General features: G+C 36.2%; 1 protein-coding gene across 1 annotated transcript in view; it reads left to right on the top strand.

Annotated features, from left to right (window-relative positions):
* The first annotated feature begins 1,685 nt into the window (after positions 1–1,685).
* Positions 1,686–17,021, top strand: part of CDK15 (cyclin dependent kinase 15) — a 104,407-nt gene continuing 89,071 nt past the window's right edge. The window contains exons 1-4 of the mRNA XM_031958320.1: positions 1,686–1,951; positions 2,716–2,865; positions 3,050–3,144; positions 4,394–4,473. Coding sequence (XP_031814180.1) covers positions 1,835–1,951; positions 2,716–2,865; positions 3,050–3,144; positions 4,394–4,473 — 442 coding nt within the window. The 5' untranslated portion in view covers positions 1,686–1,834. The remainder of the gene's footprint in view (positions 1,952–2,715; positions 2,866–3,049; positions 3,145–4,393; positions 4,474–17,021) is intronic.

Below are 17,021 nucleotides of genomic sequence, written 5' to 3'. Positions count from 1 at the left end.
GCAAAATTTTTGATTGTCAGCAGAGGGCACTGTTAGCAAAGCAAAATTTAAATTTAAAAAATGCAGGAAGAAGGTAGTTTAAGAATTGTACTCTGTTGTTTTTGCATGAAATAAATTTGTTTTCATACCTCCTACCCAGTACACTATATTTTAAGCCTATTTAAAATAGCTTCAATGCTTCAAACATCTATGATGAGATCATCACTCTGCAAGGTGGTTCAGTCAGTCAGTCCTCTTGGACTTGAAATAAGGAAGACCTGAGTTCAAATCCAAACCCTTTAAACATTTACTAACTGTATGGTCCTGGAAAAGTCACTTAAACTTAACCTGCCGCTTCTTCTGCAAATGGAGTTATAAGTGTAGCATTCACATTACAGCTTATTGTGAGGATCAAATGAGATAATGTGCAAAGAATACCTTAGTGATAAATGTTAGAAAGTATTATTTTTGATCTTATGTGGCTTTTTTATCATGGAATATTTTGGTTTGCAAAGAACTTAAATTGAGGATCGCCCAAAGGCTTCCCTGACTGGTGAGTGGTGGACACCAGAAGGGCAGAGCAGATGTCACATTCATACCTGCAAAACTCCCAAGTGCAGCCAGAACCAGATTAAAATGTTAGTGGGAAATGGTTAAGAATAAACAAAAATACAATATAAGATGAATAATGTAATTTGTCATTTTCTAAGTCTACTTATTACCAACAGGGACCTATCTCTATTTGAGTTTGATATCATTGCTAGTTGTTTTTTGTTTATTTCAGTCATACCTGACTCTTCTAACACTATTTGGGCTTTTCTTGGCCAAGATACTGGTGCAGGTTGGGTTTCCAGTTCATTTTACAGATGAGGAAACTGAGTCAAACAGAATCTGCCCAGTGACTTGCTCAGGGTCACACAGCTAATAAATATCTAAGAGCAGATTTTTTTTTATTATAATAACTTTTTATTGACAGAACCCATGCCAGGGTAATTTTTTACAACATTATCCCTTGCACTCACTTCTGTTCCGATTTTTCCCCTCCCTCCTTCCACCCTCTCCCCAAGATGGCAAGCAGTCCTATATATGTTAAATATGTTGCAGTATATCCTAGATACAATATATGTGTGCAGAACTGAACAGTTCTTTTGTTGCACAGGGAGAATTGGATTCAGAAGGTAGAAATAACCCGGAAAGAAAAACAAAAATGCAAACAGTTTACATTCATTTCCCAGTGTTCTCTCTTTGGGTATAGCTGCTTCTGTCCATCCTTGAGCAATTGAAACTGAGTTAGATCTTCTCTTTGTCGAAGAAATCCACTTCCATCAGAATACATCCTCATACAGTATCGTTGTTAAAAATATATAATGATCTCCTGGTTCTGCTAAGAGCAGATTTGAATTTAGGAAGGTGAGTCTTCCTGATTCCAGGCCTGGAATTCTATCCACTGTACCATCCAGCTGCCCTATCCCCAGTACATTTTATTATAATTAACAGGAATATGCACATTAAAGCAAATGGTCCATATGTAAAGAGTTCCCTGGCTTATGGTAAACGTGGGTGTAAGAACTTTCAAACTGCCAATTCTCTGGAAAGTTTTTAGCCATCCTAATGCATCAACCTTGTTTTTTGGATAAGCACGTATGAATACATAGAGCAGCCTTTCAGAGAGATTGCTCTTTGCACTAATGGAGAGAAACTGCTGAAGTAATGAGACTGCTTCAGGCAGAGACCTCGTGTGAGTCATGTGAAAGCTCCGGCATTACTGACCTCTGACAAAAGAGGAATGAGCAAAGAGCAGCAGAGGAAGAAGGGGAGAATTACGAATGTATTCTCCCCCCTCACCTAGGCAATTATGGGTCAAGAGCTGTGTTCAAATGCTCGTCAGCCAAGATGCAGCTGCTATCGCTCAGAGGGAAGAGCCCGCAGCTGCCAAAGGAGTCAGCCTGTGGCCGTGGATTCTGCATTAGAGGTATTTCTTCTCCCAGCCAGTAGCATCTTTCTCAAAAAGCTAGTGCCAAAATGAGCAGCAATTAGTCTTCCGTTCTGTGGATAAAGCTGAATTTTCTGCAGTAAATTTAAACCAACAAAAACAAATTATTTCTAGGGCCACAAAGATTTGTGACTGTGGGTTGTTTTATTTTGTTTTAATCAGATGAGTATGTTGTTGTAAAAATGAGAAAGGTACTATTCCCATGCTTTGGGGGTTGGGGAGGGGGGTTGTGCTGAACTCCCTTGACATGAATTACAGTGAGTAATTTAAATCTCTGAGTTAGTAGATTTACAGTATCAAATTCCAGAGAGAGAAAGTCAGACAGTTGCAGCAGTTAGTTAGAATTTGACTTAGCCCCTTGCAGGAATGAGAAATATTGATTATTCAGTATCTGGTGGGCACCTGAATTTTGTTATTTCCATGCTAGAAGAATTGAGCAGTAGTGTCTGGTCAGTTAGGATAAGGAAAGAGAGGAATAGGGAAGACATCCATCATTGTATCTGAAATGACCTTAAGTGCCAAGGATGTATTTTTAAATAGAGGTTGTTTCTTAAATAAAAGCTTTGGTGTTTTGCCAGCTGCCATCATGGGCTTTTAAGAATCTGGCTGTCAGGAAAGGTTAAGCTTTGAGGAGGTTCTCTTAGGCACCTGAAGTGAAAAGTCAGGCAAGCAAAGAGAAAGAAAATGTCATCACCTTTGGAATCTTGCCTCAAATTCACTTTCTTCCTGTATGTTCCTTTCAGCTAACAGAACTAAGAGAAGCATCACGCTCCATGACTTCACTGCACCCCAAGGAATCACATGCATCCCAGGCCCGGAAGTTTAGGAGTAAAAGGCCAAGGAGCAACAGTGATTCTTTCCAAGAAAAGGACCTTGAACAAGGTTTTCCATGGGTGAGTGAGCAGCTGAGTTGATCACAGTGAATTTAGTGTAGTTTTGTGTGGGGATGTTGATCATTACTTGCAGGACAAATACTGGGCATTCCCTGAAAGCTCAGGTGGGCAATTATTATTTAATTTCTCTGTGAAAATGCCACAACTAATTAAGCATCTTTCCCTTCCTTCCCTATTCAAACAGAGGAAGAGTCTTCCTTTCGGAGCTGCCTCATCTTACTTGAATTTGGAAAAGCTAGGTGAAGGCACTTATGCTACAGTCTACAAGGGAATCAGCCGGTGAGTGACCCCCATCTATGTTTATGAGTTAGAGTGCAGAAGCAAAATACCCCACTGGTTGGTCCAAGTCCTTTATTTAGGATCTAAACAGGATGTCATTCTCTGGAGTTTCATATTTATTGTTTAAAGAACTCTTGTGGCTCCTCTCCTCCCAAAAACTCTTGCCCCAAGTTCTTTTCTGAATGAAGAGTAATATACCCCCCCCACACACACACACAGAAATCAACGTTATATTCTTTCCATGCAACTCAACCCATGATACAGTTTTTGTTGTTGTTGTTGTTGGTAGTGGTGGTGGTGGTGTGTGTGTGTGTATGTGTGTGTGCTTGCCAGCCTTACTTTTCCTAGGCAAAAATATACTTACATACAATATGGATTTCCTCTGGCATTGGGATCTTGGTTTACTGTTTGAGGGCATGAAGATGAGTTGCTATTGTCAAGAGCCACAGGAAAAGATTAAATACTGAGACATAGAAGGGCTCTAAGGGATCACTTGTCTAGCCTAATAGCATCATTTTACAAATAAGGAAACTGAGACCCAAGAGAAGTGTATCTTGGCTTGGCCAAGATCACATAGGGTCTCAGACCACAAATCTGGGGTTCTTAAATCTCCATCCCCTAATTACAATAATAGACATCCTTGACTGAATCTTTCACGTATTTGCTTCAGTGTTCTATTCTACATATATAGATATAACCCAAGTCAATTTGATTGTATTGTGTTTCGATAAAAAGACCACAGAATATAATTCTGTCTTCCTAAGAACTAAGTACTTTTTTTTGTAAGACACTTTGCTCTGTGTACTTTTGAAAAGCATAAGAGATTAAATTCCAATTGATTTATTGATAATATATTTTTCCCAAAGATGGTTTTTTTTATAAAGTCTTTAAAATAAGGAAAAATTATAGTTCATATTTTGGTGAAACATTAATTAAAATGTCATATAAAATATGATCTATGGGCAAATATCACATTATTTTTTAGTCTTTATGTTAGTTATGTATTTATATGAAATACAGGAGTTCCAGGAATACCTGACTTTAATTGTATTGCATAAATATAGGATAGGTTTAAACATTTTTAAGAAAAGTTTGGAATGATCAAAACCATAGAATCTCCAAATTGGAAAGTACTTTCAAGACTGTAGTAACTATTTGGGATCAAGTCTGAAGTCTGGGAATAAATCTATTTTCATATATATGCTGATGATCATTTGAATAAGAGTATATGACTCTCCCACTGTTGCAGGATAAATGGTCAGCTTGTTGCTTTAAAAGTCATCAGTATGAACACTGAAGAAGGGGTCCCTTTCACAGCCATTCGAGAAGGTAAGAAATGCAACATACCTGTCAGAAAGATATCTATTTTGAAGTTTTTGTGGTGTCAAAAATCTTTTAAGATTATTTAATAACACTGTTATTTAGCATCTCATATTCAATATTTCCAAAGTGATTTTATACTTCATTCCTCCTCTCCTGAATTGCCATCAACCTTCTTGGATAAGATGTTTTGTATTTGCATTCTATTATATTGATTGTGAATAAGGAAGATAAGCTACTTAAAGATGGCGTCCCTTTTAACCAACACTATTCAAATTAATAAGTATTCATTGAACACCTATTATGTGCCTAACATTGGGCTAGATTGTATAATTTTGTTTTTATGATACTAGAAAACATATGTAATAAAGAAAATTTAGTCATTCATGTTTTGCTTATTGTCAGCTGTGTGTGTATGTGTGTGTGTAATTTTGTGTGTGTGTACTCTATTTGAAAACACCAACGTGAGTGACATAAATGTTCACTTTTTAATCCATCTCTAGAGCATCATCTAATTAGCAGGGGTAGAAAGATACCTTTGTAGTTCCAATCTTTAATTGTATGACTAGACTTCCAGCCATTCTGTCTCTCAGTGTGAGTTGTGTCTACAGATAAGTACATTTGCCACCTATCACTATGTATTACCCCAATACCTTTTCTAAAGCACTTTAGGAGGAAAAAATCAATATGTTCAGTTTTGTGCTTCTAGCTTTCTTCTTACTCTCTCTGTCCTTTTGGTGGAAGGTTGTTTGCCACAGAGAGAAATGATGATTCATAATTTAAAAAAAAACATTACCAAGATGCTATTGATATGCTGAAAATAAATGAACAAAAATAAAGACATTTTATTTATTGCTTTAACCCTTCCTAGCACTTTGTTTCCCATTTAGATAGGAAGTAAATTGATAATAGTCTTGGCGTCATTTTTAATTGGAATCCACAGAAACAAGGTTGCCATGGAATCATTACTGTCTCTGTTCTTTCTACTTACCATTTCCTTTTTTATTTTAAACTCAGTGCAAAGAAACATATGAGTAAAATGATATAAAAAATGGGTTTGTAGCAGGGTAAATGTTGACCAACTTGTTTACTGGGACACATTTCTAAGTTTCATCTGCATCATTAACATTTTCTCCATGCCTTTCTTATGTCTAGATGATCAACAAAACAATTTATTAAGCCCACATGTATAGGTTTGCTCATTTATGAGGGGCTAACGTTCATACTACAAACTTAACAGTCTGTTTGCGTGTAAGCCAGATCAAGCTGTCTCCAGCACCCTTCTGGTTGGAGTCAAATTTGATGCCATTTTTCTAAATTCTTTAAGAGCACCTAAAATACAATTGTGCTAATGCAAACTCTTTTTTATTTTGAGTTTTGAGGCATAGGAGTTGGAACCTGTGATTACCTGGGGAGGAAGCCTCCCTCTACCGTGAAGATCTGAAATTATTGCACAGTTCAGTTACATGGAGCATTGAAGGGCTAAATGAATCATTCAGTTAAAATGAATTAACCAGTCAATTAATGGTTAAGCACTAGCTTTGTACCAGGCACTGTGCTAGTAATAATAGCTCACATTTAGAGTATTTAGAGACTTTTGCAAAGTCTTTACAAATATTATCTCATTTAATCTTCACAAAACACTGGAAGATAAGTGTTATTATTATCCCTGTTTTACAGATGAGAAAACTATGGCATAGGTTAAGTGACTTAGCCGGGTATACACAGCTAGTAAATTTCTAAGGTAGGATTTGAATACAGGTCTTTCTAACTGCAGATCCAGTCTTCTGTCTACTATGCTTTCTATCTGCTTCTGCCTTTTTGCCTGCTAGATGATAGGTATTCAAACAAAAAGGTTAAACAATTCTTATCCTCAGAGGGCTTACCTTCTACCAAAGAAGGGGGAAAAAAGTATATAAATATATATATATATGTATATAAATATATAGAAAAGCAAATGAAGGGTAATTTTTTGAGGGAGGAGAATACTAGTGAGGGATCAGAAGAGACTTCATTTAAAAGGTGATAGTTGAGCTGAATTTTGAAGAAGACATGAAACTGAGAGTTGGAGGTAAGGTGCCAAAATTGGGGAACATCTAAGGCAAAGGTATGGAGATAGGAAATGTGTGAGAAGCAACAAGAAGGCCATTTTGGCTGCATTGTAAAGTACAGAAAGGGAAGTAACATATAGAATAAGACTGGAGACATAGGTAGGGGCTAGGTTGTGAAGAACTCTAAATGCCAAACAGAGAAGGATATATATGATTCTGGAGGCAACAGGGAGCCATTTTGGTGTCCTGAGCAAAGGAATGAGATGATCAGACCCTAGGAAACCAATAATTATTTATTAACTATGTGACAAGCACTCAGAGGAATTTTGTGAAGAAAGCAAACTGTCAACTTGAAAATGCCATGTAAATTTGAATAATTGTTGTTTACTTTAAATTATTGTCTTTGCTTTGTATTATTTTAAAACTCACAAGCAAACTTAACATGTATTATTAACATATATTAATTTATATATATAATATATATAATAATTTAATATATTAACATATATTAAAATTTGTAGGAGTCAAATAGACCATTTAAAATACTTTATTTTATCTTTTTTTTCTTTTTAAAATTTAATTTTTAAAATAAGAATAGTTAACATTTATGTGATCTTTATGGATGTGTTTGTATGTGTGTGTATATATAAATTCCCCAACAATCCTGTGAGGCAGATATTATTATTATTTCTGTTTTATAGATAAGAAAACTGAGTTTTGAAAAGTTAGGTGACTTGTCTAGCAAACAGAAAATGATTGGAATATTTTCATGTATAAAGTAAATCAAAGTCTCAGGATTGTGTGTAAAATTGCAAATCTCTCTTAAGCATAGTTCATTAATTTCCACAAAAGTCCTATTATGATCCTTCATTATGTCATGAAGATGACCTGACATTCTTGTAAGTTATTCCAACAGAACATAAGCTTTGGCAGGTCCATCCCAGCTCGACTGGGAGTCGAGACCAGTGATAGATTGTCTTTTACCCAAGAGCCACCATAGAAAAATACAGAGACACACATCTGCAGATTGACTGAAAGGAGGAGACTTTTTTTTTTTTCTACCATAACATCTGAAAGAACATCTATTAATATGGATTACAGTCTTCATTGGTGGAAGAAATACCATTACTGATGATATTACAGATCCTGGAAGTACTGATTATGAAGTGATCATCTGCATAATAAGCTATATAACAAAGAAGGAGTGTCGTAATTAAGGGAGGTATTCCCCCTTGAAGAGATATGAGACCTCATTTAAAATTTTTGGCATTGCCCCATTTTTCCTAAAAGAGTTTTAAGGTTGGGAGATCAGATAGACAGGGGGTTAAATGAGAAGGGCTGGAAACTTAAAGCAGTACAGCTGTGATTCATTACCTGAAATTCAGGGTCACTAGCATAAAGAGGGCAGCAGAAAATACAACATGCATTTTCTCTAACCTGTGCAAGGCATAATTTCTAAGCAGAAAATTCAAAGAGTTATGCACCCTCTTTAAAAGCCTTAAGCAGGAATTTTCCTGAACAGCTTGGCTGTTCTTTTGCCATGGCAGTCAGAAATTTATTGAGTAGGATTTTATTCCATTTATGGGGTCTTTGTATATTGGCACAGCACACATATCATTTTATTAGGTTGGTCACTTAAGTTAATATTAGTTTTCATTTGATTTTAGGGTACAATTAACACTAGGAGGAGTAATAATAGTCAATCCCCTATGCAGTATTATCTGTGCTAATGGAAAAGACTAGTGGTCCAAGTAATTCAAAACCACAGATTGTCTCAGAGCCAAATATAAATTATTTTGGTAGCAAATATGTGTTGGTTTTTTTTCTCCACAACTATATGATTTATTCTCCTAATTACTAATTTTAATATTAGCCTAAGCAAACTATATTAAATCAACTAGCATTGGGAAGAGGTGAGCCAGGCATATGCCTATCAGGGATTTTAAGTTTGCTATGAGTAATTCACACATGAATAACGAAGACTGTTAGCTTTGTGGAGTTGATTGCCTGATTACATCATTAGTTGACCTTTGGGATCAGACTTTCAAGATATGTGTTCTCTTTTTATTTTTTTTTACTTTTTTATTTTTTAATTTTTAATAGCTTTTTATTTACAAGTTATATGCATGGGTAATTTTACAGCATTGACAATTGCTAACCTTTTGTTCCAATTTTTCCCGTCCTTTCCCCCAACCCTTCCTCTAGATGGCAGGATGACCAATACATGTTAAATATATTAAAGTATAAATTAAATACAAAATAAGTATACATGTCCAAACTGTTATTTTTCTGTACCAAAAGAATAGGGCTCTGAAATGTTGTCCAATTAGCCTGTGAAGGAAATCAAAAAATGCAGGAGGGCAAAAATAAAGTGATTGGGAATTCAATGTAATGTTTCTTAGTCATCTCCCAGAATTCTTTCGTTGGGTGTAGCTGGTTCAGTTCATTACTACTCCATTAGAACTGATTTGGTTCATCTCATTGTTGAAGATGGCCAGGTCCATCAGAATTGAAGATATGTGATCTTCTAAAGATATTATTGTGATGATTAACCTTTTTTGTTTGTTCAAAGCATAATCTAAATAGAATTTGTAATGAATCAATTCCTCAATTGAGGATACATTATTTTTTTGGAAAGAATCAGGAATTGGATAACTTCTTATTAAATTTGGAAATGCTTAACTCAAGTATTTCTTTTAGCAATACTTTTTGAGGATGAAAAATAAGACAATAGACATATACTGGAAGTAAGCTGCAAAAAATAAGAAACATCTTAAAGAGAAGCCAACCCAAGATATCACAAAAGCATTGGTTTTGATTCTATTCCATGATAACAAGAATGGGTTTAAAAATGAAAATGAAAAGCATCCTCTTTGCATTAGTCACAAATGATGTCTTTTGACTAAAGTTGAAAAGTTTTTGAAAAGGGAAATTAAAAGAATTGAAGTCCAGTGTAACTATTGGAAAATCAGTCCACTATTCTGAACATTTTCTTAATAAAATAGGAGGAAAATCAGTTGACTATTCTGAACATTTTATTGGTAATATGGGAGGAAAAAAGAAAACCTTTCCCCCTCCCTGACCCTGCCTGAAAGAGGTTAAACTCATATCCTAGATTTTTTTTTTTTTTTTTTTTGCTAAGGCAATTGGGGTTAAATGATTTGCCCAGGGTCACACAACCTGGACGTGTTAAATGTTGTGTCTGAGGCTAAATTGGAACCCAGGTTCTCCTGACTTCAGGGCTAATGCTCTGTCCACTATACCAGCTAGCTGCCTCCTTAGAAATCTTTTTTGATTATATATTCCATTAATTTTCTCTGGCATTCATTTTGATGCCTAGAACATTCCAACTATCATAAATGGCCACAATATTTTAGAATGGCATGAATATCAATAATCTATTTAAAGATTCCAAAATGAGCACTTTGAAAAAAGAAAGTAGATATCATATAGTGCATCATCTATGCCTAGAGGTCCAGGCCTAGAGCTAGGTCACTTCTTATGGGAAGGACACAAAGATTTTTTAAAAATAAATTTATCTCTCAATGCCAGAAAATTCCACTCTCCTTAGAAGATAAATATTTCATAATAAATTAAGGTTCATGTTCATGTGAAAGTCTCGAATCTCTGGTGACTAATAAACACACACCTACATCTACTCTTTTTAGAGATTAAAATATTGTTCAAACTTTTACTGATGGGGAGAAGACGTTATTTTTTAAAAAAAAATTAATTCTCTGTCCTGCTTCTGTGTGCCCTGGTCATTGCCTTAGTGTAGGGACTTGGGAGAGTGACAGTTGCATGGGAACTTGAACATTCTAACTTTAAGGATTTTTCTTCTTCATGGATGATTTGATTTTCTCAGCCCTCAGATTATTACTTTGCAAGCCACCTTGTGTCCTGTTGTGAAAGTTTATGAGTTAGTCTTGAAACCCAGAGAAACAACAACATGTCCTTCTTGCACAGGGATCAGCTCCCACATGCTCCAGTCCTTCTATGTTTCCATAAAGTAACCCGATGCATGGACAATGCCCTTAGAGAGGGCTTGTGATTTGGGGGTTCCCATCTGTTGCTTTATGTGAATTCTCAACTGCTCATTAAGCAGCATTTATTAAGGGTCCCCTGTGTTCAGAGGACTGTTTTAGCAATGAAGAGGGAGTTGACAAAGAAACTGGAGACATGGTTTCTGCTTTGAAATGTTTCTAATCAAATGAGGGAGAGAAATGAAAAGTCAGTACCATTGCCTTCATTAGACGCAAGTCCTTTGGATAACTAGTTCTAGCTCCAAAAAGATAGATAATCATTATATGGAGTTGCTAAGGTGATTGAAGTGATCCAGTTCATTTCTGGGAAGGTTTTGTACAGACAGTGAATTTTGAACAGTGTTTTCAAGGCAAGAAGTGAATTTGTTTGATAAAGGGGAAAAAAAGAAGCCCCCATATGTACCCATCCTCCTTTTTGTTCAGCCCCAAGGCTTTACCCAAGCTATATCCTGTAATGCACTCCTTCCTTACTTCTGCTCTTAGGAATCTCTATTCTTCAAAACTCATCTCAAAGACTACTTCCTGTATCTCACTTTTTTCCTGCTCCCCATCTGTTGTTGCTGCCTTCCCTTCTCTTCCCCAGTGACCTAGTCTTTGCTTGGTAAATACTTTGTATTTTTTATGGTTTTTACATTGGACATGTTTCTTTGATAGAATATAAGCTCTTTGAGGGCAAAGACTATTTCAATTTTGATCTCCCCATTAATTTTGTATTCCCAAGACCCACCATGGTGCCTGTCACAAAGAGTGAGCTTAATAAGTGCTCACTGATAGACTTATTTCCTGCAAGGTCGTCCTAAGTTTTATACTGCCCAAGGCTTGACTCCTCTTATATTATAAAACTAGTCTACTGAAGTCCCTTGTGAAGGAAACAAATACAACAAAAGATTTACTCTTAAATTGGTGTGCTGAATAGTTGGATAGAAGGGAGAAACACCTTGGAAGAAATAGATCATAAGGAAATCTAGCTGTCACAAAAGTTTCTGACTTGTAGAAGACTTATACATTGAAGGGGCACATGAGCAAACACTGTTTTTCTCTTTGGCCCAATCCAGATCTTATAGCTTCTGGCATTAAAAGAAAGCTTTAGGTTCAATAAGATGCTAAATTCTAGCTTGCCTCCCCAAATTTTGTCTTTAACTATAATAGTTTAATATTTTACATAGTATTTGATGGCTGTGAAAATGCCTTATATACTGTGAGATAATGGGTATCTCTGGCTTCTCTGGGTGCTTGGGTCTGAAGCCAACTAGTGCTATGCACTTAGGGAAGGGAGATGTCCTCTTAGAGATTCAACATTTGATATGTCATAACATTTGGTGTCTCTTAGATACAGATACACTGTTGGGGGTGGAATGAAGAAAATGAAAGGACACATGGGCACAAAAAGGACACATAGCACCTCAGAGACAAGTACATACCTCCCTTGATGCTATTCCCAAAGGGAGGACACTGAAGAGAATTTAAATGTCACACAAGGGATCCATCTACAGACTTCATTTAGCTTTTCCTTCACTCCATCCTCACACAGCTCTCTCTAATTCACAGATGACCTTAATCTGTCTCATAAGAATATACTAACACCATTTACTTAAATATCCTGGATCTATACACTCTGAATGGAATCTGAGACAATCTTCTGGCTTCATTCTATTTACAAACACTAAACTCAGGATAGTGAAAACTCTCAGGGCAGTCACCCACAGATGATGGATAAATCAACTGTATTTTCTACTGTCCATAATCTCATTGCACTTCTCTCTCCTACTATGCTAATGGATGTTATGTTCACTTAATGGAAGAAGAAACCGAAAATCTCCCAAATGATGTCCTTTCTCTCAACTGGAGATAGCCCTGGATGAAATAGGAGATCTTGGCATTTTTAAGCTAAAGTCCTCAACAGGTCTGTTTGATTGGGGCAGCACCCATTTAGTAATTAAGGCTAGGTAGCAACTGAGGAAAAGAATCTCCTCTAATCTAAATAAATAAATGAATCTGGGAGGGCAAGACCCTCAAGGTTTCTGGCCAAACAGAAATAATTGCTATTTACATTCAATCTGAGTCAATCAGGACCTAAACAATGATCAAATAGGACTTGGCCTAGGATCTGTTTGTGGCCAATGAGAATCAGATTGATTTTGGTTTAAGGCATGGTTCTTAAAAAAAAAAAAAAACCAAATAAATTTAGCAAGTAAACCCCAGTATATCTTGGGAGGGTTTAGAGGTGCAAAAGAGAATCTGTGGATAAGGGTATGATACTCCATGTGGACAGAAGGAGGGAAGGAAGGAAGAGAGAGAGGGAAGGAAGGGAGAGAAGGAAGGGAGGGAGGGAGGGAAGCAAGGGAAGGAGGGGAAAAGGAAGAGAGGGAGGAATCTTCCAACTGACCAATTCCAGTTTGTGAGCCAGTTTTACTTACAGAAGTTATAGAAAGACCAGGGTAGGATCAGATATTGGAGAATCTTCAATACTATACTAAGGAGTTTATAATTTGGGTAAAAATAAAGGTTTTTGAGTTGAGGATTAATATGATGAGACCCATATTTTTGAAAGGTAATTGGTAAGAGACCTCAGCTTGGCTTTCTCCTCATTTGTCCCCTGGCTGCACCATCTTGGGACTTTTGTTACTGACTCTTTACCATACCCCAACATCAGGTACCTCTTCCTTCCTTCCTTCCTTCCTTCCTTCCTTCCTTCCTTCCTTCCTTCCTTCCTTCCTTCCTTCCTTCCTACTTTCTTTCTTTCTTTTTTCTTCCTTTCTTTCTGTATTTGTAACCCCAGCACTTAGCACAGTGCCTGGCACATAAGAAGCAATTAATAAATACTGCCTGATTGATTGATCCTATATACAAAAGTCAGATTAGAGAGGGAAGTTTGAGAGCAAGGACATCATTTGGGAGATATTGTTATATCTTATTATATTATTTTATTATTATTATTATATTATATGCTGAGGCACAGAGACCAGAAAGATAATGGGTAAAAGAAATGAAGCTAAAGGAAGAGATCTGAGAGACATGAAGAAAAGTACATCAATTTGAATTAGTAGGCTGCTTTTTAAAAAAAAAATCTCAGAATTGTCTCTTCCTCTCTTCCTTAGCTACCTCTCCCATTCTGCCTTTACTCCCTCAAATATATCTTTAGCTATTTCTTTAATCATTCTACAGATTCCCAGTGATTTTCTCTTCTCTTTTCCCTCTCTGTCTTTCTTATGTTCTTATTCTTCTGGACACCATTCTTCCTCCTATGAAACCTTTATTTTCCTATACAGCCTCTAACCTGTTATATAATCTTTGCCTTCTCATACAAGGAATGCCAGTGCAGAGATGATGGATATGATGGTAATTAATGAGTGAGCAAGCTGAGGGGAATCCTTCACTCTGTAAAGATTTCTCCCAATGAGAAGTTGCTAGAAGGGGGAAAATGGGGAGTTTGGGAGAAGTAACGAAGAATCCAAACAGGGACCAATATGGTGCTCCCAGAAGTCATTCTTCTCATCCCTACTTCCTAGTCTCTATCCCAGGTTGAAGAACTTCAATTTTAAAAATTCATTTTAGGTTCCTTATTTGTCTCTGTTAATAATATTTTACATATTTACAATACTGTATGTAATTATTATAAATATCTTTATTTATAGCCAACTTTGAAGCAACCAAATATCATTGCAAAGTGACCAAAAAAGTTTGAGATGACTTGGAAGAGAAATAATTACTCCTCTGGCACTTCAAATGTCTCCGCACAGGTTGAATGCATCTCCTACTTTTCTTAGACTGATTAATTTCTTTGACCTCTAATCATAGAATTGGCTTTGATTATGTAACCAGAATCAGTGGCTGAACATTTATTTTATATAAAGAGAAACAGACAATTAATTGATGGAAGGATGGGACAAAATGAGGAAGAGGTTGTATAGTTCATTAACTACAGTGTCTGGCAGTGGTTGTTTTTGACTGCAGGAGCAGAAAAAAAAATTCTGTTTAAATTCTTTCCTTTCATGGTAAGGAGGGAAAGGGAGATTTTAAAGGAATTGTTCATCAGCTCTGACGAGTTCAATTATCCTTTTTAAACAGATACTTCCCAGATTTATATATGATTGAACTCATCAGAGCTGATGAGATCACATAGTGAAAGAATATAGAGAGAAAAGAGAAGAGGGGTTAGAACAGAATCAAGCATGTATGAAAGAGATAACTATATGTTCTTTGTTTCTGTCCTTTTTATTGATGGTCCTTTATGTCCTTGCACTTGCAACAGACTTAGCTTGATCCATTGCCTATCTTCATGGCTTGAGTAGCTTCTGCTTACTTAATGAGTGAAGCTAGGATGACTGGTCTCTGGCGCCTAGGAATGATTATAGATGAAGAAATATAGACTGTGGAGAACAACAGAGAAAGGGAAATTTTAAGTATTAAAAACTCTGATATGTACTTTAGCATCTGGGATTTTTCTCATGTGGGACTTAGACTTTTCACTGTATAATAAAGATTATAAAAGGAGTTAAGACTAAAAATATAATACAAGAAAAATTTTGTTCCCAAGCACTTTTATGGTCCATGGCTAGAGTAGCTGCTTTTTAAAGAATCATTAAAAATCCCTTCTGATTTGACCTTGAAGAGCACAGTAAAAAAAAAAAAAATAGTCCTATATTTAAAGACCAACAACAGCTAAAAAGTGGAAGCAGAGAGGCTCCAAAGTGCTTTGTTCATGGACCCATGTCTTTTGATGGCAGGTGAAGACTACTTGTCCAGTGGAATAGAATATGGAAGAGAGTGTGTGTGTGTTTACCAGCTTATGTGCAGAGGAACATTCAGGAGAAATTACATATCCAAAATCCAGGTGATAAATGACCAGTAGGGGCTACTTATCCAATAGAATTGTATTCAATGGCAGAACTGTACACAGTAGAATGGGATCTTGTAAAGACCAATGAGGAGTAATCCTGGTGGGATTACCTGGTGTATTCCATGATGATATTAATAGAAGACATTAGTAGCTATCTAGAATCAGAGATCAGAATTGCCTTTCCAAATTAGTGCCTTATGTGTCTATCCTGGACTCAAATGTCCTGTTAGTCTATGTCTCTCCATGTAAGTTTCCTATGGATATCTACTCTTCCTATTGATGGCACAAATATTCATATGATGGAATATTAAATATTTCATTTGAAATATTTAAGGGGAAATGTTTTATTGCTAGTTTTCTTACTATGCCATTTTATGAAATGCCTTTGTTTGAAACAAATTATGCCCTTTGACTAGCTATTAAAAGTGAACCTATAGATAGGGGCTCATGACTTATGATTTTGAGTGACTGTAATCCAAAAAATATCTACATAAACATTTTTGAACAATTCACTTTGCTAAGTTTGGGGTAGTGTCCCTAGGCTACAAAATGTTGAGTTTTTTCAAATAATTATATACTGACTTTTATAATGCTTTATTATTTTGCGTTGTAAATATGTGGAACTATTTGTTTCTTCAACTATATTGTAAGCTCCTTTGTATCATAAACCTTTCAGAACTCATTCTAGGAGTCTGTGTGAATGAGTATAATAGGTGCCATTTCTGAAAGGGAATTTTAAAAAACATCCAGTATTTTGAAGAAGATAGAAGTAGGAAGAAAGAAGAACACCTGCTAGGGCAGAGTTGAAACCCATACTACTAGGCGGTTATTTACAATTATTAATGTTTTTTCTACTGCTTTCCCAGACTTAAGGCTTTCCCTCAGTCATATTCTGGCAGTGTTGTAAGACATTTCACTCTCTGTCAATCAATCAAACAAACATTTATTAAGTGTTTAATAGGTGTCAGGCACTGTGCTCGGTGCTGGAAATAAGAAAAAAATGAAAATAGTGTCTGTCATCCAGGAGCTTATAGTCTAGTTAAGGAAGATAATATGTACATATAGATTCATAAACAAAGTAGGAAGGTGATTTGGGGAAAAGAACTAATAGCTATGGTGAAGATCAGACAAGTTTTCATGACGAGGAGCTTATTTCTTCTTCTTTCTTCTTTTTTTCTTCCTCCTCCTCCTCCTTCTTCTCTTCTTCCTCCTCCTCCTCCTCCTTCTTCTATTGGAATTAAGTGACTTGCCCAGGGTCACACAGCTAGGAAGTATTAAGTGTGTTTAAATCCAGATTTGGACTCAGGTCCTTCTGATTTACTGTGCCATCTAATTGCCCCAAGGAGCTTCTTTTCTTTTCTTTTTTTTTCTTTTCTTTTCTGAGGCAATTGGGGTTAAATAACTTGCCCAGGGTCACATAGCTAGGAAGTATTAAGTGTCTGAGATCAGATTTGAACTCAGGTCCCCCTGACTTAAGGGCTGGTGCCCAAGGAGCTTATTTTCAATTCTGGAGATAATAAGGAGACATTGGAGTGTATTTGAGTAGGATAATGACAGGTCAGAACCTAGGAGAGGAGGGACTTGAGGTGAGGATGAGGTAGGAGGCAGCTCCTCAGGAAAGTA

Source organism: Sarcophilus harrisii, chromosome 3, assembly GCF_902635505.1.
Source record: "Sarcophilus harrisii chromosome 3, mSarHar1.11, whole genome shotgun sequence".
NCBI lineage: Eukaryota > Metazoa > Chordata > Mammalia > Dasyuromorphia > Dasyuridae > Sarcophilus > Sarcophilus harrisii.
Note: the sequence above shows the minus strand (reverse complement) of the source record. Positions and strands in the feature narration are given on the sequence as shown.